Below are 24,464 nucleotides of genomic sequence, written 5' to 3' on the forward strand. Positions count from 1 at the left end.
GGTTCTGTGCAAAGATTTATTCTGTGGTCTCCCCATCCTTACTCTCCGCTACTCCACACCAACATTCACACAGCACAGCCTTTTATTCAGTTTTCTTCGGCTAATTAAGTGAACTGCCTAAAAGTATGCAACAAAAGAAGATTCATTGAAGAGGGCGGGATGGATGAAAGACTTCTTAGCCCTGTCAACTCGATTGTCGCGCTGAAAGGTACCGCCACTCCACCTCGAATCTCTTCCTAGGAAGAGTGCTCTTCTTACGCCTTTCTTACACAATTACGCATAAATCCCTTTTACGCGCCAAGCATATTTCACGCTACTTTGCGCCGTGCCATCCGATTCGTGGGGAAACTTTATGAAAATTTGATTAATCTTATCAAGATGCTCTGGCACTAAGACTGAGAGACTGAGGCTCTGACTGTCACTGAGGTGGGGCAGGGGCAGTCAATCAAAGGGTTGCCGAGAACCAGTGGGGAAAAATGAATTATCAACAATTTTTGCCGTCGCCTGAAGTCGATGGCGCTTGCCTTTGTTCTAATTGAGTTACAGCCGGGTTGTGGAAAAAGGAGTGTTCGAGCATCTGAGTAAGTGAGTCACTATCGAAGCATACGCAATTTGCGATCCATTCGAACCCACCTTTTGCAACCCCCTCCACCCTTTTTGTGAGAAGTCAGAAAGTCAGCTTAGGCTCTGTGGAGCACAAGCTATGGGCAATTATGGAGGTTTTCTTCTTTTAAACATATTCATAAGGTAATTTTGGTCTGGGCTGAGGACCAATGGCTTGATAAGGGCACCGTCCCCGGACATCAATTGATACAAATGCGTATTAGTATATATTTTTTATTTGACCAAGTATCGACTTATTTTCGTTTTCGAGTCGGAAAGAGGACGGGGCATGACATCCTTTCAACGTAAGCTGCTTGTATCAATAAAAATTCGATTATGCACACACACATACACATGACACTGGACGGACCGGCCCCTTGCAACGATTTATCATTGTGTTGACTTTATCGGGCGAGGCACACAAAAAAGGAGGCGGGAAGGAGGCAGAGCAAGTAAGCACTCCACTTATAGTTCTGGACGACAACACACATATCACGCATACGCCTAGTTGGACTTCGGCATATCGGCTTATTGCGGAGTGGGGCGGGACAGACAGCCAGACGGTCAGGGAAGGGCAGAGCCTTCCTTATGGAAGCTTTTTTCATATTTTTATAAATATTGTAAGCACTTGAGGAGGGGAAATCTGCAGCATTCAAGTAGCTTATCAGTACCGCTTGTGAGCTCTGCAACTGTTTTCCTTTTTTCGACCCCCGGAAGAAGCCTCCCGACTAAGCGTATCAAGAATCAAAAGCCAAACAAGTCAACAAATTGGCATTTAGAGAGCTCCGTGTTTTTATTGACCCGCAGTGACTCCTTTCTTGTTTGACCTCATGAAAGAAGCTGCCCCCTTTAGATACTCGTTTTGTTTGTGCCACCAGCGGAATCCACCCTTCTCCCGGCTTAAAGTTTTGGTCACAGGACAGGACTCTGTGCTGGTAAGACGTAGTCTGACTCAATTGTTTATGTAATTGTTGGTATTAAGTGATTTCTTGTTTATTTCACACTCGGTTACATTTGATCTTAATTGAAATTAGACAGAAGTCCCGCAAAAGCAAAGGATATGATGTGCGCATATTTTTTGGGCAAATAAATTAACTAAAACGTGCCACTGATTTCTTTCTGTCTTCATTAGGACCAATAAGTGCCATTTTTCCCATCAATCAGCAGTGAATTAAAAGCACTCGCCAGGAATATGCTAATTAAACAGAAAGCAGGCTTATTTCTCTTGTCCCACGATAAGAATTCTTGGGTAAATAGTAAGAAAAAAACGCGGACTGCGTGGAAATTATAAAGAAAGTTTAAACATCAAAGCGAAACTTGCACAAAAATTAAATGAACAGATTAAAAAATGGAAAAAAGAAAAAAAAAACAGGCAAACACAAAGGAGACATTGAAATGCATTTGTCAACGGAAAAAAGTTGGTAATTAAACAAACACAAAACAGAATATTCAATAACTTTGGGTCGCCCAAGTGGAGTCGGGGAGGAGAGACCATGAAATTTGTGGAAAGCACGAACAACGATAATCGCGTCTTTGAAATTTTCGGTATTTTTTGTTGCTTCTTTAATGAAACGAAATTGGGAATCACCTAAGCTGGCAAGGGATGGAGAATGAATCCCAAGTTGTGTAAAATCCCGTCATTAAAATTATTCGGTTTCCTTCGGCCGATACCCCAGACTTTTGGGCGCCAATGGACCATCCTCAGAAACAGAGACAGCCGCCGGAGTATTCCTCTAATCCAATAAGCCCCGCCACTGACACCCGTCCGCGGAGTCGGCATTTCCATTTACAATTTTTACCCTTTTTCTGCGGGAATTACAAATCGAAAAAGAAACGCATCGTTGGTCTTTCCACTGCCACTGCCACTGCTCTTGGTCCTCGTCCTCGTCCAAGAAACAATCATTATCCTGGCCCAAAACAATAATAACAGTGGAAGGACAGCGGGGCCGTGGACCACTTAATTAGAAAACGTTTAATGTCTTCTATATATCCCCGTGGCTGGCAACTCTCTCAACCGGAAGCCATTCCGGGATTCACTGGCGGTATTTGTATTCGGCTGGTGGCTCTGCTCCCGCTCCCGCTCCTGCTCTTGCAGCCAGTCGCTCCTGCCAACATGGCAGAGTACAGTTGAGGAGAAAATCTCTAGGACAGTGTAATTTTCCAACTAATTTAGTCAGAGTGCTCAATAGTTGAATTATGTATCTGCTCTGACCACCAACCCCCAATGATACGAAGTGCGGCAACACTTCTCAGTTTACTTTTTATTTCAATTGTAAAAGATCCCCTACTTGAGTCGGTTCCAGGCTCCAATCATCATTTGGTAGCAACATTTTAATGAAATTAAGAAGCAAAGTTCTCACAAGTTTCATCGATGCAAAATAAAAGAAGCTAGCAGCAAAGGATACTCGATGCCAAAGATAGTTTCTGCACAAATGAATGCAATTAAGAAAGTTGGATGCAGAGCGGCAAACGTCAAATGGGAAATGGAAAACCGAACTTTCCTGGAGACACCTTAAGCCATTCAATCAGACAAAGACCAACCGACCCAGCCCACTCCATAAGACGCTGATCATATCGTGGAATCGGAACAGAACAAGCGTGTCAAACCGCAAAAAATGCGACCCATGAATATATTAACATTATGACAAAGGGCGAAGAAGCGAGGGAAATGCCGGAAAAACGCGGCGGGAGTGTGAGTGGGAGTGGGAGTGGGTGCAGGGATACAGATACATTAAGTGGCAACAATGCGACGAAGCGAAAGAAAAATTAAAAGGGTCACTTTACAAGGACTTAAAATACGAAGAAAAGAGCCCAGAAACAACACAAGAGAAATGGGATGAAAAGCATGGAAAATAAATTCATATTTGAGACTAGCGAGGGGTTGGTTGTGACTGGAAGCTCTGGGGGATGGCTGATATGTTTGTTGATGATAGCGACCTCGCCCGTCCTTGGGTTTCGTCATTGGACACAGATTGTGGAATTCAGGATATTTTGTGTGGGGTGTTTTGGTTGGGTTGGGAAATGTTTACAAAAATAATCGCTGAAAAATTAAGTTCCTGAAATTGCTTTTTTTGTTGCTTGTTATTTTAGAATATTAGTATTGTACTGTGGGAAATTAAGTGCCGAAAATAAAGAGATTTCTATGAAAAAACAACATATTCAAGAGACTTTTTCTTAACAGCAATTTCAAGAGATATATCTCAAGATTTGTTATTTCCTTGGAAACAATTCTCCGCCAAAAAAAGGGGTGAAAACGTCAGATATATTATAGTAAACACAATTAAAAAGGAGGACAAAACGTGATCGAAAGAGGTCAAACCCCAGAGCCAGATTAAGCTGAGGGCTTAGCATACTTAAGTGGTCACGGGTCTCGGCTCGGAAAAAGCAGAAAAATGGGTATTTTTACCCGGTTAAGCCCGGTATCCGGAGAAGGGAAACGGCGATTTCACATCGAAGGAAGGGAACGAAGGGTCTACTCTCTAATTGAGCAAGTGGAAAAAAGCAAGAATTAAAGTCGGAAAAAATATAGAGACAGAGAGAATATACTCGTTTAGTATGAATGTGGGTATGGACAAAGAAATCAAGTGGTTTGGAAGGAGCAGCGGTTTGTTTTCCATTTCTAAGCTTATTTTTCAGAGCGGCTTTCGGTGAAGTGCCGTAAGATGCAACAGCAACCACGGCGGAAAAAAGGAATCAAAATATAAAAAGCAGAGGAATTAAAAATTTTGAATGGTTGATGGGAGAGAGTGGAAAGCCTCCGAAGGAGTAGGACAGAGGACGAGACTGAGGCTGAGGGAACAAAGCGAATGGCAAATGGAAAGCCAAGAGCGGCGACCCGCAGCGCATAAGGAGAACATTAAAAATGTTGGGCCAATCGTCCTCCAGTCCTCGTCCTCGGCCCTTAATCCTTTTGCCAGTCGAGCTCATTATGCACGCCCAGTGGCCACCCGGCCCATTTAATGGCCCAAATCCGGAGATGCCAGTGCCCGAACAGCCTTCGGGCCTGTTATTTTTTGATTAATTATGTGCCGAAAGTGAATGGATTCCTCCATCTGAGCTCCATTCTGCCTGCCGTTACCGGAGTAATTCAGGTAATCTGTGCATTGTCTATTTTGACATTTGCTGGAGAGTTTTTCCGTGTGGGGTGGGTGCGGGCCACAACGAGAGTACACCTTGTGTCCACCCACAGCCTACCCTCCCTTCGGTTCATGCTAAATTTATCAAATGCGTAATGAGCGCACGTGAGCTGCATGCCATGTGCTGTGCTCCACAGGACTCTCCATATTCTTTTCGTCCTTTGTTTTTTTTTTTTGGATCTTTTCACCCAATATTTGCAGGGAAGGAACGATGTTCGGCGAGTCGTCGGTCTGTTAATTACAACTTAAATTGACAGCAAAAATTGGACTGGAAAATTGTGGGTTTTTCATGCGGTCGGCATATTAAGCGCTTACTCTTAGGACAGCCAAAAGGGAGGGGGAGGAGGAGCAGGAGGGAGCAGAGTGGCAGGGGAGCAGAAGCCGGAGTAGACAAATGAAGACTTAAGACCTACTTAAGGCCAGAAGCACTCGGGCATAGCATTCAAAACTCCTAAGCTGCCAAAAAGTGTTCCGCAACAAAATCAAGACACAAAAAATGTTCAGGAAAAACGAAAAATTAGCTTAGAAGACAGGCTGCGAGGGGTGTGAGCCGAGATGTGATGGGGAAGGGCGGCAGAATCATTTAACCCTAATTTGACACACACGCAACCTTGCCAGCGGAGGGGTTATGTGTGTAAGGGGGTTGCGGTGTCAAAGGGCAAGTCGCAAATAAATACATTTACTGCTATCAAGGGTTAAAACGAACACAACAAAGGATTCCCTTACGGGCAGTTCAACGAAGTCCTGATGCCCTTAAGATGCTACCTTATAGAATTCATTTATAGATTTACGAAATTGTAGATCATATGTTTGTTACTCGAAATTGAATATAGACTTCGATAAAATATAGAAAAATTCTAAATAATTGTTCCATAAAAGCGGCGAGATATTTAAATATTATCAGACCTTTAGAACCCCTGCGGTTATTGTAAGGGAAGTTGTGATTTTCGGGAATTTCCATGGTGAAATCGGAGCAAAGGTTATATTCAATTGGGAAGAAAACACCAAATCACAAATACACCAATCCTTTCTCTTTGTAAGGGTATGGACGGTAGCGATACTGAAACGTATGTTAAATGCCGTTATGCTATGTGTGAATGCAAGGAAGACAACAATATCAATAAACACTCACCCACTCGCAAACATTCACAATCACGTGAAGGGGGTAAAAGGGTAGATGGGGTGAATGGGGTGGATGGGGTGCCGAGGATGTAGCGACTGCGGAAACGGAAATCACAACAAAGTGCTGACATGTGCCGCGGTTACTGGCATGCCAGTGCAGAGGAGGGCAAAGCTGAGGCCTTGGGCCTATGCGGTTGCCCACACACGTATGTGTAGCCCCGTATCTGTTTCTCTCTGTGCTTTTGTCTGTGTGCATCTGTGGGTTGTGTGGGTGTCAAGTTCCTTTTCACGCGCAAATTGAGTGCTTAAGCGGTTTAGTTGGCACGTCTCTCCTGCCCCCTTCGACACTCTGTGCGGCGGAAGTTACAACTTCGACGCGAATCTGCCTGGGATTGTGCTCGCTGTCGCGTTGGTAAGCCGTCTCAGCATTCATCTTTCAGTTTAGTTAAGAGCCAGCAGAGTTGCAGACTACGACTACGACTCCGATTCAGATAGAGACTCCTTCATTTCATATCCTGTTGCCTGTTCAGCCGATAAGCAAGTTTTGCAATCGTCTATAATTCATGGCGACTCACTTTATTTGCCAAAAGAACAAGAACAAGACCGAAGTTATTATTTATTGTCAACGCTTGCGGCTTCCTCATTTTCCACTTGTGGACTGGTGTACCACAGCGATAAGGGGAAGGAAATGGAGAAGAACGAACGCGCATCATTTGCATACGTTTTGCCCGGAAATAAAATCGCAAACCGAAATAACGAACGCGTGCCACCGACATAAAGAAGGAGCAGCACAGAGTGTGCGATTTTCCAAGCGCTTTTCCCCGCAGCATACTTACGGGCGAGGGTGTGCAGGCGCAGGCCACGGCCACGGCCAAAACAACAACAAGAAAACCAAAGATAAAGATGCCACATTGTGTCTCTGGGTCTCCGGCTCTTATTTGCTGTTATTTATGCTGAGCCCTTGTGGTGTATCATGCTGCATGCTGTATGGTATATGGAAATCTCCCCAAGTGCCGCGGTCACATTTGCTCCTGGTATTCCTTTTTGCAGCTGGTGTTGGGAAAATGGAAAATAATAATAAAAAATAATAATAATAAACATGTTTGGGCTGCCATTTTATTGCCGCTCAATTGATATCATGAAATGAGGCCTTTGATTTTTATTGCCCTGCCAGAACATATGATGTCACACGAGAACTCGTCCATATGCATATTCCGCGAAGATGTCCGGGATTATTTGTAAGCTGAATGGCTCGACTGTGCGTACTAGTGCTTATATTTGTACACGTACTCCCTGCTCCCTGCTGGCAGTACATATGTGGTCGCTTGTAATTGCAATTTGAATTCAATTTGATGGAGAAGAGACAGCTTTGGCGCAATCATAATACATACATATGTGGTGCTGGAGAGCTTATCGTTTACGATCTCGGACAGAGAGCAAAGCTTTTTACGAAACCCGATACGACAGACAGAGGGGGCTGATTGATAACCGCAGGCCCCAAAGGGAGGCAGAGCACCCTTGGGAGTGAATCTATAATACCCATTCGACATATTCTAGCCACAAATTGGAAACTGTTCAGTGAAAGCTTCCTCATTGATTGGGGGGTTTCAATGGAACACCACAAACACTTTTCTCTGAAAAATTCTGTCTTTAAGCCGAATGAATCAAAGAGTCCTATGTGACTACTCTAGAACCTGCTCTTCTAGAGATTCACGTTCATTCATCTGGCGCTTCGTGAGTACCCAATTTAATAGAGCATCTCATTAGCTCATTGATATATACTAACTACCTTAGCTACTCGGACTGGGAATTGGTGTCAGTGACACAGTCACAAACACAAAGAGAGAAAAGCAGAAGCCCGAGCCAGAGCCGAGTTTTCTGAGTGAAGGTTCGGCTCCCAGAAGCCGCTCGAAGCCAAGACGAGAGTCTAGAGGGAAATACAGATGAGAATGAGCATGGGTATGGGAATAGGAATAGGCAGGGGATGCGGATGGGGATGGCAATGAGAATGAGAGTGATCATCTTCCTGAGATGAGTGAGTAACTGGCCGAGCACTCACAACGTGCCACATTTAGATTAGTTTAGTTCGTTTACGATCTTGTTTGCGTTGGGTTCGCCTCTGGAACAGTCGTACGTGTGATCCGAAACCACGAGTAAAATAAAACCAATCAAAAGTATATAAATACATATATATTACTATAGTAAGTGATTCAAGTGAAAATTAATCCCAAGCTTTGCCGAAAATATTTCGAGGAAATGGCGGAAAACCCGTAGCCAAAGCCCGTGTAAAGAAGCGAACAAGATACCCATTTAAATATTTATCAAGAACGGCACAATCAAGATAAAGTTCAAGTGATAAGCTGCGCATAAATTTAAATATGCTAAGTGAATTGTGGCGGCACATAAGCCACACATACCACATACACACACCCACACACACACACACACACACACACACACACACACACTATCGCTCAGAGTCGCCACATATTAAATAATAGAACTCATGTTGAGATTGAGTCGGGGGCTGCGACCCATTCTCTCTAAGTCTCCGCTACGCATTCTCATTCCACCGAATGGCATGAAGAAAATCCAAGACGAGAATAGAATGAAAATAATGAACAAAATAAGGCGGGATTTACTTCTGCGAACTGGATGAACAACTCGTATATACATATGTATATAAACTAACTAATTTGTCATTGCCAGAGTGATAACAAGCCATTACCATTGATAGCATAGCCAGTTTTAAGCCGAAACTAAAACAATGATTATACGAAAATAGTATCTCCGACCTCAAATGTTTGTCCAGCTCTCTTCCAGGGGTTGGGCTTTTCCCCCAGAGGCGTGGCGGAGAGGATTGACGTGTTCATCAATGCGCTCTCCTACGGAGTGGGTACACAGCCGCCCGCCCGCTGTGTCTGAAAATCCCGCCGTCTCATCCGGATCTTATCACAGACTTTGGCAATCTATTTTATACTTTTAATACGAAACTCGCAAACAAATTGTAAATTTTTCAGGCATCAACAGAAGCAGGCGCAGCAGCCGCAGCAGCAGCACCAGCAGAGCAGCAGCAATGAAAGGGGAGGACGGTGGATGCGCTCATGTCTCGAAAATTATCCAAGATTAGAGCTATGGAGCAGTGATAGCTCGGTTTGAGATAATATTTTATTCGACAATATTGTACGCGGCATAGCGGCGGCATCTTCCGAGATCTGGTGATAGACAGTTACGGGAGAAGAGATAAACGACGTCAGCTTTTTGAGCAGAGAGTGGGATTCGCACGGATCCAGCCGCCTGAAGATCCAGTTAAGATCAGCGCTGTCCCAGCAGATCATGTCACTTCGTTCGCGGACCTCCAAGCATTAGGTTGTTCTCGCCCGGTTGTCATACCCACTACGTATGTAATTGCCAGTGAAAGATCTGGCGAAAATTAAGAAAAACTGTGGTCAATTACTGAAATACAGCGCCGGCACGTGTGCATGAGTGTGTGAGTGTCAGTATCCAGAAGCAGTACCGGAAGCGGCCCATGTGCCAAGCAAGATCGGAATCGAGATCGAGACTCAGTGAAGACTCAGCCGAGCGAAAGCCAATTAATTACGATGGTGCAGGGCGAGAATCCCCACAGTGCCGAGCCGGAGGAGGAGGAGCACGAGCTGGAGAGCAACTCGACAGATTCGCCACGCGACCGGGCGAACGATGAGGCTGATGTGGAGGCCAGGCTCCTGGACAACGGCACGAATCACAGCAAGGCCAAAGTGCCTGTTGGCGAGGACGAAGAGGCCAGGACGACTCCAAAACCGTCGAAAACCAAGAAGAAGAAACAGAAATCGGAACAGGACCGCCTCATGACCGAGGAGATTAACCGACTGCTGAACGAGACGCCGCTGGAGAAGAGTGTGACCTGCGGTTTCTGGATATTCAAGGGACAGTTCTATCAGCGGTGGGTGGATCTATGTACACTCCTTGGGGTATTCCCTGTTCATACTCTTTTTCTATCAGATTTGCCAATCAGACAGCGTATGTGCTCCTCTACGGCATCGTCGGGTGCGTCTTCTCAATGACGTACGCCTACTTCAATGGCACGATCACCACCATCGAAAAGCGCTTTAAGATCCCCTCGAAGAACACCGGCATCATTTCGGTGGGCAATGACATCAGCCAGACCCTGGTATCCGCCGTCCTAGCATACTATGCGGGCAAGGGACATCGGCCTCGCTGGATAGGATTCGGTAAGAGCAGCATTCCGATGGATTTCTATCGATTCCATTACAGCTTATCGGCTACTCCCCCAGGTCTCCTCACCATTGTCCTGTTCTGCGTGCTGACCACCACACCACACTTCCTGTACGGCCCTGGCGAGGACGCCCTGGCCCTTACATCGGAGTTCGGAGGCATGCCCGATGAGAACGCAACTATGGAGGCCATCGAGGAGCAGCGCTCGAAGACGCTCTGTCGCCTGAATGGCGGCGGCCCCGAGTGCGAGGGTGGCGAGGGAAACTTTGCCCCCCAACTGCTGCTCTTTGTGGCCCAGTTCATATCCGGTATCGGCGGTTCCCTGTACTATACCCTCGGTGTCTCCTACATGGACGACAACACGAAGAAGTCCAAAACTCCGGCGCTGCTGAGTAAGTACAAAAAAAACCGGTTTAAACCGAGTCGACACCAGTCCATAAAAAACCTCAGGCAGGCCAAGTGGTTAATCAGCTCAGTATCTCAGTATCTCACCTGCCATAATATATTGTGTGCTCTCAGATAAGTGGGGAAAATACTTCGCGGGGGTGTGGTGCGAATTACTTGGTAGTTCTCGATGACCGTTAGACTGCTGATTAAAAATCTGTTTCTTAAATTTTCGGGATCAACTGGGAAGACTTTCTGAAAGAAGACTTTCTCAACTAGAGAATCTCAATCCTAAGTAGATCGATCAGATTTTTTATAAAAAATATGTTGATTTGTGGATATTTCTCCTTTCCATTTATGAATTCTCGGCTATTATTAATATTTTCCAATTCCTCCCAAGGTCTCTCGTATTTCCTTCGCATGCTGGGTCCCGCTATCGGCTATGCCCTGGCCTCCTTCTGTCTGCGGCTGTACATCGCCCCCCAGTTGCATCCGGTGATCAACAACAAGGATCCTCGCTGGCTGGGAGCCTGGTGGCTGGGCTGGCTGGTCATGGGCGGCTTGCTTGCCTTCTCTGGAGTTTTTCTGTCGATGTTTCCCAAGGAGCTGCCGCGAGCGTTGGCCCGTCGCAAGGTTGAGGAGAATCGGAGGCGCGAGAAGGAGAGACTGTCGCTGAAGAATAGGGATTCCTCGGAGAAGGAGAGACTGACCGCCGAATTAGACCAGATGTCCGCCGTCGAGCCGAAAGCCTCGTTCAAGGACATGCTGAAGACCTTCAGGCGCCTGACCACCAACAAGACGTACATGTGCAACACACTGTCGACCATCTTCTACTTGGTCGGTTACACCCCGTACTGGATTTTCACCCCGAAGTACATCGAGGTTCAGTACAGGCAGTCGGCGGCCACATCCTCAATGGTCACTGGCACCGTGGCCCTGGCATTCTCAGCCGTTGGGGTTCTGCTCTCTGGCTTTATCATCTCCCGCTATAAGCCCAGGGCCCGCTATATGGCTGCCTGGAATGTGATATGTGGCTTTCTCACGATGGCAGGCATCCTGGCCTACGCCTTCATCGGATGTCCCGGCAATGAGAGCTCAGTGATAGTCAACATCCACGACAGTGCGCTTAGCGGCAACGCATCCACCTGCAACTCGGCGTGTTCCTGCGACTACGTTCGGTACTCGCCCGTTTGCGGGGAGAATAACATGACCTACATCTCCGCCTGTCACGCGGGCTGCAAGGGTCAACACATCAACTCTGATGGCAGAAAGGTAAGTGGAGGATGCACTCTTGCACCGGGCTAAATTAAACCTGTTCAACCCTTACAGATATTTTACGATTGCTCCTGCATTCCTGGTGATGAATGGGGCAACTCCACCGCTCAGTTCAAACGGATTACAAGCCTCGACCTCAGCCTTGAGAATGCCACACTGGACACCTCGAGTCTCTCCCATTTGGAGGTAGCTACCTTTTTATGCATGTCTCAAAAGCGCGTTTAAATAATGTTCTCTCCCATTCAGAGTCTGGCAAGCGGACAAGCTATGCCCGGATCCTGTCCCGTCAACTGCTGGACGCAATTCGTGTCGTTCCTGGCGGTGATGTGTTGCCTAAAATTCATTGGAGCCAGTGGCAGAGCATCCAATTTCCTGGTATCCGTGCGCTGTGTGCCCGAGAAGGATAAGACGGCTGCCATGGGCTTCGGTATGACCATGTGCTCCATGCTGGCCTTCATTCCCAGCCCCATCTTTTTTGGCTGGGTCTTCGATCGCGTGTGCTTGGTTTGGGGCAAGACCTGCACAAACAAAGGCAACTGCTGGCTTTACGATCCGCTGTCCATGAGGTGAGGATACTCAGCCTCCATTCAAGCAATGGAATGCCTTGAAATGGCAATGAATATTCTATGGTCTTTACAGGTACACACTGAACTTTACCGCTGCCGTGTTCATTGGCATCGGCTCTGTGTTTGATCTGGGAGTCTGGTATTATGCCAAGGACCTGAAAATCTTTGACGAGGAGGTCAAGGAGGTCGAAATGCAGATTGTCCAGCACGAGGAGGAGGCCAACAACGAGAAGAATACAGAGATCTAGGTTTAAGTTTACATTACTCTTAAGAAAAAGCTGTATGAGTGAATATTTTTGGTGTCTATATCAATGTGTGATTTCTCCAAAGAGCCCTGTATAATATTAATAAAGCGTATTTTAACTGGTGATCGATGATTTCTTTAAAATTCAACTCAATTAATGTTGAGTATGAGAATAACTAAAACTATGTAAGTAGGAATTAATATCCTCTAACGTTTATTTATTACACCCGGCACTCAAAGACTATAGGAGTCCTGTGATATCATGTGATATACGAAATAAAGTTGGTTTCCAAATGTTGCAATTTCCCCTAAGGGTATACACGAAGTCAAAGAATTCCCATAAGAATCCCACATATGTAAATGTTGATAGGCAAGCGAAAGAACAATATTAAGCAGCTCCAATTTAAGGAAAAGTTTCCGTTTACTAGTTATTGTCGGATGTAACATCCCAGTGGAACATTCACGAATTCCATTTACTACTTATTGTCGGATGCCCGCTATTGTATAAATGATTAAATTATCAACAATTGGAGTAGCCTCAATATTTGCAGCAGCGACTGTTCCAGCAGACGCAGCTATGTTAACTTGAGGAAGGTCCGATGCTTTCGAATCCAAACAGGTGTACGATAAGCCGTACGATAAGGTTAGCGCCGTAAGTTTTGGCAAAGGCAACAACAAAAATAAAGAGAGCGCGACCGGGCTAGAACAAAGAATATAAACTCTTGTCGTGATACGGTAAAAATTGAAAAGAGTATGACAGAAGTCAAACAATATCAATCTTGGCGTTCTATATTGCTACCCACCACAGAACCGTTTTTGTCTGCGCCTTGTTACATCTAAGTAATTTTACAGTCTTTAGCTAGAATGAGAGCTGCCAACTGATAGTCTGTTGTAGTCTGTTTGAGGAGAGGAAAAACTTGTTGTTGACAAGCGTATTGTATATTGTAAAATTCTGACCAACAAAAATGATATTACCACTTAAGCTGTCTACTATAATTTTGCTATCTGGAAGCTTTTTAATCGCACAGGCAGTCTGCGTCTGAATTGTGGTTCAGTATAAAAGATTAGTTCGACGGGAACGATCGAAATGGCCAGCGAGGAGACAGAAACCTCAGAGTTCCTAAAAGACAGAAGGGGGCCTGAGAAGCAGGAAGAAAACTCGGATACTACGTGTGGTTTCTGGAGGTTCAAAGGTCCCACCCTGCAAAGGTACTCGTGCTCCTCCACTCTTAAAATGTCTAATGTTTTGGCCCACTTACGACTAATTCTCTGAACCAGATTTGCTAGTGAGAATCTATATATGGTTATCTATGGGATTGCTGGCTGCTTTCTAGCAATAGCCTTCTCGTACTTTAATGGAACACTCACCACTCTGGAAAAGCGTTACAAAATACCCACTAAGATAACCGGTATCATTTCGGTGGGAAATGATATAAGCACAGTTTTTTGCTCGGCCTTCCTGGCCTACTACGCCGGCCGAGGACATCGACCGCGTTGGATTGGTTTTGGTAAATGATTCCTTATCCTTTGATGGAAAGAGTTTTATTAACCAAAGATTTCGGAATGGGATTCAGGTCTCATTATTTTGGCGATTTTCTGTCTTCTCATGCTCTCCCCGCAGCTTATCTATGGACCAGGCGAGGATGCCCTGAAGCTGACACGAGAATATGGTGAATCCATCGATCATACTCTTAATGGCACTAAGCGAGATGAAGCCCTTTGCCAGAAGGAGAAGCCCAGTTGTGAGGAGGACCAGGAACCCAGCGACTTCATGCCTATTATGCTGTTCTTTTTGGCGCAGTTTGTCTGTGGCATTGGATGCACCTTGTTCTATACTTTGGGCCTGTCCTACATGGATGACAACTCTAAGAAGTCGAAGACCCCAGCCATGATAAGTAAGTGCTGAAGGTGAAGGTGAACCAATGGAAACCAATTCGCAATTATAAATCTGCCGCCCTTGACAGGTTGGTCGGCTTTCCTGCGAATGCTAGGACCGGCCATCGGATACTCTTTAGCCTCGGTGTGTCTTCGCCTATACATTGATCCTTTCAAGGAGCCGCTGATTACCAATAAGGATCCTCGCTGGCTAGGGGCATGGTGGTTGGGATGGATTCTACTGACCGTAATCCTCTTGATCTCAGCGTTCTTTGTCGGCATGTTTCCCAAGGAGATGCCCAGTGCCAGAGCCAGGCGTATAAAGGCCGGCACCGGGGTGGAATCTCAACTGGGAGAGCGGTCTTTTAAAGACATGGTCCAAACGTTAAAACGACTGGCGGTCAACAAGGTGTACATCTACAAAACAATCGGCTCAAACCTGTACTTTTTCGGGTACATGCCCTACTGGATATTCACCCCCAAGTACATCGAGATCCAGTTCAGACAGAGCGCTGCCATGGCCAACATGGCCACCGGAACCGTTGCATTAGGCTTCTCAGCTGCAGGCATCCTCCTCTCGGGCTATGTGGTGTCAAAGTTTAAGCCCAGTGCCCGGGCCATGGCCGCCTGGAACTGTGTCGTTGACTATCTGACGGTGGCCGGTATCATCTGCTACATAGTCATTGGCTGTGAACCCAGCGATAGGATGAACTCCATGGCCACATTGTCCGCAGGCGACAGCTGCAGTGCCTCCTGTCACTGTGACTACGTGCACTTCGCTCCCGTCTGCAGTCCAGCAAACGAAACATATATATCCCCCTGCCACGCAGGATGCTCGGAGAAGTTGACGGATGACCTAGGACGAGCCTCGTACTCTGGCTGCAAGTGCATTCCCTCCTCCTTAGCCCCTAACCAGACCTTCCCTGATGAGGTGAGGGTTTCTGTCTCATTTTTGTCGATATATGGGGTATATTTCTCTATATTCCAGAACCAATTCGCTTCTGATGGAGTATGTCCCGTTGACTGCTACGACCAGTTCCTTATCTACCTGGCCGTCATGTGTATTTTAAAGTTCGTGGGAGCCACTGGACGATCGACTGATCTACTGCTGGTCCTGCGCTGTGTTCCAGAAGAGGACAAGACCATTGCTCTGGGCATTGGCAGCATGCTCTTCTCCGTGATGAGCTTCATTCCAAGTCCCATAGTGTTTGGCTGGCTCTTGGACAGCTACTGTCTGGTGTGGGGTAAGACCTGCAGCACAAAGGGAAACTGCTGGCTGTACGATACCAGTTCTTTGAGGTGGGTTGATGCTTTTTTGAGAGGACATTGGTTGAGATATTGCATTGATTTCATTTTTGCTCCAGGTACACAATGAATCTCGTGTCCGCCGTGCTCATTTTGATGGGTAGCTTCTGGCACATTGCCGTTTGGTATTATGCCAAAGATATCAAAATTTTCGATGAAGAGGAGTTAAAAGATAATCCACGAAAGGAAGAACTAACTGAGCTGAAAGAAAAACCTATTAAAAGTGATACAAATTAAATAAATACATTATACAAAAATTAAAAAAAAAAAACATCTATGAGAAAAAAACAAAAGCTTTCGTCAAGAGGTTGTTTTACGGGGGGTACTCGTTTATCGTCTTCTGTTTATCACACCAAATGTTTATGATTGTAACCAGCACGATCACGCCAGCATTTCACACAATTCCGAAATCAGCCTTGGCGTCTGCGATAAGAAAGCTCCTCCATCAATTAGATCTTCGTATGATTTATCATCCTCGCCAGATACAGTCAGTTTGACAGTTACTACAAAAGTGCTACCTCGTCTACTGCTGTACTAATCTTGCTGAAAGATAAGATCTATAAGCAAAACGAGATGCAGCGAATTATATGGCTGGCAGATCAGATAAGTTGTAGACATCTAAACTCTTCGAAGCAGAATCAGTTCTTCCGAGCAGCTAGGAGGGTCCAGTTTAGAGCATGGGAGATGATCATAAAGAGGAAACCCCTGAGAGCTTACCCTTTCTATCGACGGGGGAAACGGAAACCTCTTCAGAGAAACGGAGGAACCTACCTGGGGATGCGGATAAAATAGAAGACGTCGTTCAAGATACCGCCTGCGGTTTCTGGCTCTTCAAAGGCCGCTTTATGCAGAGGTAATCCCACGAATATACGAGCATCTCTCTACATATTTTAAGGCTTTATGGATTTTTTGGCGTAACGTAACGCAGATTTGCCACGGAGAAAATGTATGTGATTCTGTACGGCTTGGCTGGCTGTGTGATGACAATGACCTTTGCCTATTTCAATGGAACCATAACGACCTTGGAGAAGCGCTATAAAATACCCACAAAGATCTCCGGTATTATCTCAGTGGGCAACGATATCAGCACCATGTTAACCGCCGCCGTCTTGGGCTACTATGCCGGCAATGGCCATCGACCCCGCTGGATGGGAATAGGTAAGCCGTAACTTTGGGCACCTTTACGTACCTCCTTCTCTCGGTTATCTCTGAATATCTTCCGGATAGGGTTGCTAACAATTGTGGCCTTCTGCCTGCTAACGGGTTCGCTGCACTTCATTTATGGAGCCGGCGAGGATGCCCTAAAGCTAACTCGGGAGTACGGCGGTCAGAGTCAGGCCAACGAAAGTGTGTCCGACCCGCAAGAGAACAAGAAACTTTGCCAGACAAGTGCGTCAGGCTGTATTCAGGATGTGGGCCTGTGGGTGCCGCAGGTCTTTCTGTTTGGGGCACAGCTCATATCAGGAGTGGGCCAGGGCCTCTTCTACACGCTGGGCATAGCCTACTTGGATGACAACGGCACCAAGTCGAAGACTCCAGCCATGCTGAGTGAGTTTCCTAGACTGATTTTCAAGATTTGAGGTGAGGTACACTAATGAGACTTTGGCTTATCTCGCCGCCAGGTCTGTCAACCTTCCTGCGCATGCTGGGTCCCGCCATCGGCTACTCCCTAGCTGCCATCTGCTTGAGGATGTACATAGAACCGACAATGGAGCCGCTGATTGCTAAGGATGATCCCCGCTGGCTGGGAGCCTGGTGGCTGGGATGGCTCGTCCTCTCTGTGATGTCCTTGATTGCTGCCTTGGTCTTGTTCATGTTCCCCAAGGAGCTGCCCAGCGCCAGAAAGCGTCGGATGGATAACAGACAGCCCGACAGCAAAGCTGAAACGGATATCAAAGAACTTTCCTTTGGCGACATGCTAAAGTCGGTTAAGAGACTTGGAGCCAACAAGGTATATGTGAACAACACCCTTGCCTCAATCCTGTACTTCTTCGGGTACATGGCCTACTGGATATTTACTCCCAAGTACATCGAGACCCAGTACAGACAGTCGGCGGCAATGGCCACAATGGCCACGGGAACCGTTGCCCTCGGGTTCTCCGCGGTTGGAGTCCTTCTCTCAGGCTATGTGATCTCCAAGTACAAGCCGAGCGCTCGGGCCATGGCCTCCTGGAATGCCATTGTGGACTTCATGACTGTGGCTGGTATCCTTTGCTACGTGGCCATCGGCTGTGAGGGCAGCGACAGTCTGAACTCCCTGGCCACTCTCTCCGCCGGCAACAGCTGCAGTGCCTCCTGCCACTGCGACTACGTGCACTACGCTCCCGTCTGCACACCGCAGAACGTCACCTACATATCTGCCTGCCACGCAGGATGCTCAGAGAAGGCCAAGGATGACTTAGGACGGACCATTTATACGGGCTGCAAGTGCATGACATCTTTGAACCTAATTTCTGATCCTGAGGTATTCAATATTTTTTTGGAATAATGGCTGAATGTATGCGAGTTTTTCGGTTAATTGCAGACACAATTCGCGCTGGACGGGGTCTGTCCGGTGAACTGCTTCAATCAGTTCCTCATCTTCCTATCCGTGATGTGCTTCCTTAAACTTGTGGGGGCCTCCAGTAAGTCAACAAATCTGCTAATTGCCCTGCGCTGCATCCCGCCGGAGGACAAGACGTTCGCCTTGGGACTGGGCTCCATGGCGGCTTCCTTGCTGGGATTCATTCCAAGCCCCATTTTCTTTGGCTGGCTCATCGACAATTATTGCCTGGTGTGGGGCAAGACTTGCTCCAATAAGGGAAACTGTTGGCTCTACGACACAAAGTCCTTGCGGTAGATATACAAACAGCCTATTAGAATTGTGTCTCATGTGTGTTCCCCCTTAGTTATGCTCTCAATCTCACGGCCGCTTCGTTCATATTTGTGGCGGGCTTTCTCAACATCTCAGTTTGGTATCATGCCAAGAATCTCAAGATATTCGACGAGAACGAAAGGACTGAGAAGAAATCAGCGGATAAAGATTTGGAGCTAGAGGAGTACACACTAACCAAAATAAAGTCCCAAGATAGCAAATAAAATCTTCCTACAGTAAAATAAGAATAGTACGTGTATATTGAAATCAAAAATGTAGACGCTTTGCTTCTCCTGGCACCTGGAAAGCAGTTCTAAATTAACAGCTCCCCTTGGGACAGTCGACTTATCCTTTAGACTTGTTTTTCCGATCACCACCATGGCCGGGGCAGGGAAAAGCTGCCAGCGCTTGTACGAGAAGACTGCCTCAGAGAGGACATGCCCGAGGAACTGCTTCGAGCCTCCGAGCGGACCCTGTCTCGACTACAAGCTGGAGCTGCCCCCCGAAGACTTGGTCGATCCGCAGTTGGAGGTGATACAGGTGACCCTCAAGCCCGACGGCCCACCGCGCAAGGAGATCGACATCCGAGCCGAGTGCAGCCAGAGCTGCAGCAGGAACAAGGACAAGGATGAAGCCTACTGTACCTTATGTGCAGCCCAGGAGCGGAACATACGACCCAACCTGTGCTCGGCCGAGTGCAGGCCGCTCCAGACCATTATGCACCTGAACGAGGTACAGTACCCTTCGGTGTGTTCGGGTTCTCTTTATCGCATGACGCAGTGCCTCGTACTCCGCAGTACACCAAACGACCTCTTCCCAAGCCAACCTACAAGCACAGTGTCATGCTGGACGACAACACTGTGGTCGGGCGCTGCTTCCCAATGCTGTTCCGCCTGCGCCGCCTGAAAAACAAGTGCCTCAGCTGCGGCAGGGATCTCCTCTACAGGCATCCCATAACGGCCAGCAAAAACCTGCTGCTGCTGTCCAACTGCTGCGACGTAGAGGTGTATCCCCATCAAAAGGTCGAGAACATGAACAACGTGCCTGTTGGGATGATAACCGGGCCTAAGCGCATCACCAAGCGGGTGTTAAAAGATAGGTCCGAGTGCCGTATGTTTGCCCTGCCCCCGCCACCCCCTCCTCCAGAGATCGTACCACCAACCTTACCGTCCATAGTGAAGAAGCCAAAGGGTAAAAAAGGAAAAGGGAAAAAGAAAGGTAAAAAGTAGTTCGAAGCACACTGCAGTAATATTATATCAGAATAAATTGAAAAACAAAGATTCTGTTAACATTAACTTAATTTTGGTGGCTAGCACGGAATATTACATGTGCACAAAATAAATTGAATGGAATGAAGCTTTAACTGAAATAAACTTGAGCGAAATAACCAAACTCTTGAGTGAAAGTCAAATCAAAATAATTGAAGCATGAATGAGAATGAAAATAAAAGCTGAGATGTCTTTTGAGACAAAGCTTTTTCGGACAAAAGACTCGCTATTAAAAGCTGTCTATCAGCTTTTAGTGCAAAGCTCTTGCTGCAAGCAGAACCGTATAGCACTTGTACTAAATCGATTTATATGAAGTGATATATGATATATCTAGTGTAAATTTAATTCAAATTCAGTCGCACAAGCATAAATACATAGCGTTATCCTAGACTATAATTTATAATTCAGCTTAATACGTTAATCGAGCAGAGAATATAAAAGAAACGAACGTGAAAGTACCTCATTTGTTCGAGTACCAAACTTTCGTTTTACATACATCTTTTTTTGTTTGAAGACATTTTGCATTCGATTCGATGGATGTGCTGTGGCTAGTTACGAATTACAAATACTTTGATATTGTTGATGCCGTTCGGCCAATTTGTTAATACGATATTTAAAACTTAGAAATCTAACCGATTGAGTTGAGGTCTTTTCTCTTTGCGTGTCGTGTCTGAGTGAGAATTGCTTGACTTGTTATGCTACATATTTAGAATTGTTTATGCATATTATAGGGTCGCTTGGGATAGTTTTTGGAAAACTGTTGGAACACATGGCCACAAAAATGAGCCTGGTTTTGTTTTTCGTTTCTTTTTTCTTTCTATTGTTTTAGTTATATTTACTGAAATAGCTATGGCTACTATCGATATCGTTATCATAATCTTAGCGCTCAAGGCGTCGTATTGCAGTTACACCGATCGATCGTTTTGAGTGATTTCGAATGTCACAACTATAATATTTATACTTCAAGTAGTCGACTATGTTCTATGCTAAGTCCTTTAGTCTATATGCACGTGAATATTCAATTAGTTTAAAAATTAGCTACACATCGTTTTGCTACCGCTATATGAATATATGGATATATGTATATAATGTATTTGTGTATAATTAGAATTAAATAAGCGTCTCTTATACTGTCGTGTGGCTTGCCAAGTGGATCAAATTTAGTTCGGGTTGTGCTAAACTGGACAAGCTTCTGGTGGTTCTGGAAGCGTTTGGTTCCGCCTATGCCGTTTTTGCATCCACGGGAAAGAAGTCTTTGAGTAGGGTGGTGCGACGCTTCTCAGCAATATCCATTTGGTTCTCGAGATCACCCAGGTCCGTTGTTTCGGCCCGCTCTATTTTCCAGGATAGGTTCTCGATTTCAGCCTCCAGTTGCGCCTGAAACACAAATCAAATCAGTAGTAGAATTTTAAGCTTCTGGGAATGGCTTGCAAACACTCACCTGCTGGTATTCGAAGAGATTCTTCCGGGAGCTGCCCTCCATATAGTATGCATACGGGTATGTGTACTGTAGTGTGTATCGGCACTTGGCCAGCAGTGCCGCTGCATTGAACAGATACTGCCAGTCGATCCAGGTGCCGCTGCCGTTCATCACCTTGGAGTTGATGCGCTGGCGCAGCCGGTCGATCGTCTGCTGCTCGAGCTTCATCGACTTGGAGTGGTTCTCCCAGCGCTCGTAATAGTGGAGGTACTTCTTGAGGGCCTCCCGGGCCTGCACGTGCACCGATTCGTTGGCAATGTTGGGGTTGTCCTTATAGCGCGAACACTCGTAGTACTCGGATCCGTGCGACTTCCAATCCCCCAGGCACATCCAGCAGAAGTCGTGCTTGCAGTTGAAGCACTGCATGTGATTGCAGCCGCCGTTCTTCTCGATGCAGATGTGACACTTGGGGCAGTCTTTGGTGTGGGCACTAATGTAGTTGGCCGTCTCGCTGTCGTCAGCGCACTTGGTCAGCCACTTCTTGATGACCTGGCAGTCTGTTGGCGCATGATAGTCCATCCCACACTTGAAGCAGAAGCCCGTGTGGCACTCCTTGCAGATGGCACGTTTGGCGGAGATCTCCGATGATTGCACAATGATCTGGCAGTTGGGTCCCGGGCAAAACCTAAACTCTGGATGAGATTTGACATAGTCCTTGAACGCGAACTGCTGATACTTGTCCCTCATGACGGGACGATTAACCAGGGTCAGGACCAGGTCCTCTGGCACCCGCACATTACACTTCTGGGCCATGCAGCCAATTTGCGTGGAAATGCCCTGGAATATCTGCGTCTCGAAAAAAATGGTCCAGCAGTCCTTACAGAAAGAGTGGCCACATGCCAGGCTGTAGAACTTGTCACCCAACTGCGAGCTGGCGCATACGGGACACATCTGACTCCGGTATTGGGGGACATTCGAGTTGGCAATACTGACCACCGACGAGGACGTCTTGTACCCGCTGCTGCCCAGCTTCACAAGCTGGGCACTGGCCTCAGCCGCCGCCGCACTGGTTGAGGCGGCATCAGTCACCACAGTGGGCGGCTTGATGCGCGCCGTCACCAGCAGGGCGTTAGCATCTTGTCGGTACTTCTCCACCACCACCAGATTGTCCCACTGGTGCTCCAGCAGCAGCACCTTGGCCAGCGAGGGCGTTATCTGCAGTATCGTGTTCAGCTTCTCCACCCGCTCGTTGAGCAGTTTCTCAATATCCTCCACGGTCAGGCACTCGTACTCAAAATACTCGGGATCGGCTCGCTTCGGGTCCAAGCGTTCCACATCACAGTCTTCGCCTGCAAAGGAGAGGGAGGGAGATTGGTTAGTAAATCAGTTTTGTGTTTTCCCCCTGGGATATCTAGTTAAATCAACCCTTAAATGAACAAAAATGTACAGGGATGTGATTGGAATAACAGATGACATTGCTCTGAGAATACCCTACATTCTACGGTGGGACGATGCAACTTTCAATTTGACCAATTGCACCAATTCTAAAAAACGAAACATAGGTATTCGTGGGTAAGCCTGGTGTCTTCATTTGGAGTATGATCTTAGTTCATTTAAAATAAAACTTGAACAACTACGAATGCCGGTGAGGCTTATCAAATTTTGCCAGACCGGAACCACGTCGCAAGCCACTGCCGCAGGAGACAGGTCAAAAGGCAGAGAAGAGACCGGAGTCGCTGGAAGAGGAGGCACAAAGCAGAATGCAACAATGTACTTGAGCACGCACCTGAGAGTTCGAGTGCTTGCTGCGAGTGTGCGTGTTTGTGAGACAGACTTAGGCAGAGAGAGAGAAAGAGACAGAGTCTAAACCTGGCCCCTACAAGAAGAGCGCAAGAGGAAGACTGGGCAATAATGAAGCCAACAACAAACCTCACAGGGGGGCAAGGGCAATCCAACTACTTACGTACGACCGTTTGTACGTTCGCCAGTGTGTACGAGTATTCGTTTCAAGTTCAATTTCATAATTTCGACTTCATGGCCGCAGAGCCAAACGGAACGTAACGAAACGAACATTAGGATAGTGGTTGTGCAGTGGTGGCTATGGGGGCTGGGTGCGGACCCTGGCGAAGGCGAATGTCAAGTGCTGGCCCACCAGCACGGAGAAGGTTAAATGCAAATTCTTAGGCCTAGGCCTTCCCAAAAAGGTGAATAACCAACCCGCATAGCCGCTTAGCCGCACAACAGCACATGCACACACACACACACAGACACACACTTGCAGGGCACACACCGATTTTTGAACACAGATACATTATACACATATACATTGATTCAGCTTCAGTTAAATCGATTTCAGATTGTTGTCATGATGGGAGGAGGGTTTAGACGACGAGTGAAGGACGTGCGACTCACCTGTATTGTAATAATCATAGTCATCTTCGTACTCGCCATCGTTGTCCGATTCCAATTCCATTTCCATGTCCGAGTCCATGTCCATCCCAGGGGCTAGATGGAATTACGTCTGTGTGTGTGACTTACGTTCTGCCTGTATGCGAGAGATTACAAGGCTGTTTTAAACGGGGGTTGCGGGGTTTCTTTTGTAACAGTTGTAAAGGGTGGTGTTAGTAGTTGTTGGTGCCGCCGCTGCCACCGTTATAGGAGGTGGTGGAAGTGGAAGATTTGGTGTTGCGATGCAATTCTCGGACCAAGCTTTGCGGGGTGGCAACCAGAACGTAGAGAAAAGCAATACAAGGCACGGCACGGGAAGTTTTATTTTCGTTTATCCACATGTATACACACACACGCACAGACACACTGGCCCTCACTGACACACTCTCGCATATGCAGTGCTCGCTGCACCGTTGCATTCAAGGTGTCTTAGTTGCAGTTTAAATTCATTTTTATATTAATAGAACACACGTCGCACACACGCAGGCATAAACGGAGCGACAGCGTTGTTTTTGTTTTTCGATTAAAACACAGCTTTTTCGGAGAACATTTTTTGTTTCTTTGTTTCCTTCTTCTTTCGATTCGAGCCAAGCGTTTTGCAGCACTGCAGTGGTAACTGCAGCTATCGATTAAGTATACCTGTTATCGCTGCTGGATTTTGAGGCAATAAGAACTTCTCGCGAACAGCTGATCCATACCTTAATATTCAAATTAACGGAGAGAAATTA

General features: G+C 46.6%; 5 protein-coding genes across 8 annotated transcripts; 4 read left to right on the forward strand and 1 right to left on the reverse strand.

Annotated features, from left to right (window-relative positions):
- The first annotated feature begins 8,894 nt into the window (after positions 1 to 8,894).
- Positions 8,895 to 12,692, forward strand: LOC6593194 (solute carrier organic anion transporter family member 4A1). The gene is made up of 7 exons (XM_002018081.2): positions 8,895 to 9,804; positions 9,864 to 10,093; positions 10,157 to 10,489; positions 10,882 to 11,753; positions 11,811 to 11,942; positions 12,003 to 12,322; positions 12,396 to 12,692. Exons 1-7 carry the CDS (start codon positions 9,464 to 9,466, stop codon positions 12,568 to 12,570), a joined length of 2,403 nt encoding a protein of 800 aa, XP_002018117.1. The 5' UTR covers positions 8,895 to 9,463; the 3' UTR covers positions 12,571 to 12,692.
- A 950-nt stretch (positions 12,693 to 13,642) lies between these two features.
- LOC6593181 (solute carrier organic anion transporter family member 5A1) lies at positions 13,643 to 15,997 on the forward strand. 2 transcript variants are annotated; one of them, XM_002018079.2, is made up of 6 exons: positions 13,643 to 13,775; positions 13,845 to 14,074; positions 14,141 to 14,461; positions 14,531 to 15,372; positions 15,430 to 15,740; positions 15,806 to 15,997. In XM_002018079.2, exons 1-6 carry the CDS (start codon positions 13,654 to 13,656, stop codon positions 15,981 to 15,983), a joined length of 2,004 nt encoding a protein of 667 aa, XP_002018115.2. In that variant the 5' UTR covers positions 13,643 to 13,653; the 3' UTR covers positions 15,984 to 15,997. The 2 variants fall into 2 exon arrangements, with proteins under 2 accessions (XP_002018115.2, XP_026841496.1); XM_026985695.1 differs by having other exon boundaries at positions 14,531 to 15,740.
- Positions 15,998 to 16,420: 423 nt separating this feature from the next.
- On the forward strand, positions 16,421 to 18,845 carry LOC6593180 (solute carrier organic anion transporter family member 5A1). Its single transcript, XM_026986728.1, has 6 exons — positions 16,421 to 16,599; positions 16,675 to 16,904; positions 16,974 to 17,294; positions 17,369 to 18,210; positions 18,271 to 18,581; positions 18,635 to 18,845. The coding sequence occupies exons 1-6, from the start codon at positions 16,424 to 16,426 to the stop codon at positions 18,822 to 18,824; spliced, it is 2,070 nt and encodes a 689-aa protein (XP_026842529.1). The 5' UTR covers positions 16,421 to 16,423; the 3' UTR covers positions 18,825 to 18,845.
- Positions 18,846 to 18,899: 54 nt separating this feature from the next.
- LOC6593179 lies at positions 18,900 to 19,880 on the forward strand. Its single transcript, XM_002018077.2, has 2 exons — positions 18,900 to 19,332; positions 19,398 to 19,880. Exons 1-2 carry the CDS (start codon positions 18,979 to 18,981, stop codon positions 19,827 to 19,829), a joined length of 786 nt encoding a protein of 261 aa, XP_002018113.1. The 5' UTR covers positions 18,900 to 18,978; the 3' UTR covers positions 19,830 to 19,880.
- Positions 19,881 to 20,658: 778 nt separating this feature from the next.
- Positions 20,659 to 24,273, reverse strand: LOC6593178 (potential E3 ubiquitin-protein ligase ariadne-2). 3 transcript variants are annotated; one of them, XM_026986311.1, is made up of 4 exons: positions 24,208 to 24,273; positions 23,701 to 23,833; positions 21,310 to 22,637; positions 20,659 to 21,245 (listed from the first exon to the last, which is right to left on the reverse strand). In XM_026986311.1, the coding sequence occupies exons 2-4, from the start codon at positions 23,783 to 23,785 to the stop codon at positions 21,090 to 21,092; spliced, it is 1,569 nt and encodes a 522-aa protein (XP_026842112.1). In that variant the 5' UTR covers positions 23,786 to 23,833; positions 24,208 to 24,273; the 3' UTR covers positions 20,659 to 21,089. The 3 variants fall into 3 exon arrangements, with proteins under 3 accessions (XP_026842112.1, XP_026842111.1, XP_002018112.2); XM_026986310.1 differs by having other exon boundaries at positions 24,096 to 24,273; XM_002018076.2 differs by having other exon boundaries at positions 23,701 to 24,273.
- Positions 24,274 to 24,464: the final 191 nt, after the last annotated feature.

The sequence above is a fragment of the Drosophila persimilis genome, unplaced genomic scaffold, assembly GCF_003286085.1.
Source record: "Drosophila persimilis strain 14011-0111.01,24,50 unplaced genomic scaffold, DperRS2 tig00000002-arrow-pilon, whole genome shotgun sequence".
Taxonomy (NCBI): domain Eukaryota; kingdom Metazoa; phylum Arthropoda; class Insecta; order Diptera; family Drosophilidae; genus Drosophila; species Drosophila persimilis.

What these genes read in the sequence shown, in the direction of transcription:
- LOC6593194 (XM_002018081.2), top strand. Translation starts at nt 9,464, where the DNA reads ATGGTGCAGGGCGAGAATCCCCACAGTGCCGAGCCGGAGGAGGAGGAG. An exon ending in CGAGTCTCTCCCATTTGGAG is followed by an intron (nt 11,943 to 12,002) that starts GTAGCTACCTTT and finishes TCTCCCATTCAG; the next exon opens with AGTCTGGCAAGCGGACAAGC. An exon ending in TACGATCCGCTGTCCATGAG is followed by an intron (nt 12,323 to 12,395) that starts GTGAGGATACTC and finishes TGGTCTTTACAG; the next exon opens with GTACACACTGAACTTTACCG.
- LOC6593181 (XM_026985695.1), top strand. Translation starts at nt 13,654, where the DNA reads ATGGCCAGCGAGGAGACAGAAACCTCAGAGTTCCTAAAAGACAGAAGG. An exon ending in GAAGACCCCAGCCATGATAA is followed by an intron (nt 14,462 to 14,530) that starts GTAAGTGCTGAA and finishes CGCCCTTGACAG; the next exon opens with GTTGGTCGGCTTTCCTGCGA. An exon ending in TACGATACCAGTTCTTTGAG is followed by an intron (nt 15,741 to 15,805) that starts GTGGGTTGATGC and finishes TTTTTGCTCCAG; the next exon opens with GTACACAATGAATCTCGTGT.
- LOC6593180 (XM_026986728.1), top strand. Translation starts at nt 16,424, where the DNA reads ATGGGAGATGATCATAAAGAGGAAACCCCTGAGAGCTTACCCTTTCTA. An exon ending in GAAGACTCCAGCCATGCTGA is followed by an intron (nt 17,295 to 17,368) that starts GTGAGTTTCCTA and finishes TCTCGCCGCCAG; the next exon opens with GTCTGTCAACCTTCCTGCGC. An exon ending in TACGACACAAAGTCCTTGCG is followed by an intron (nt 18,582 to 18,634) that starts GTAGATATACAA and finishes GTTCCCCCTTAG; the next exon opens with TTATGCTCTCAATCTCACGG.
- LOC6593179 (XM_002018077.2), top strand. Translation starts at nt 18,979, where the DNA reads ATGGCCGGGGCAGGGAAAAGCTGCCAGCGCTTGTACGAGAAGACTGCC. An exon ending in CCATTATGCACCTGAACGAG is followed by an intron (nt 19,333 to 19,397) that starts GTACAGTACCCT and finishes CGTACTCCGCAG; the next exon opens with TACACCAAACGACCTCTTCC.
- LOC6593178 (XM_026986311.1), bottom strand. Translation starts at nt 23,785, where the DNA reads ATGGACATGGACTCGGACATGGAAATGGAATTGGAATCGGACAACGAT. An exon ending in CTATGATTATTACAATACAG is followed by an intron (nt 22,638 to 23,700) that starts GTGAGTCGCACG and finishes TCTCCTTTGCAG; the next exon opens with GCGAAGACTGTGATGTGGAA. An exon ending in ATCTCTTCGAATACCAGCAG is followed by an intron (nt 21,246 to 21,309) that starts GTGAGTGTTTGC and finishes TTTGTGTTTCAG; the next exon opens with GCGCAACTGGAGGCTGAAAT.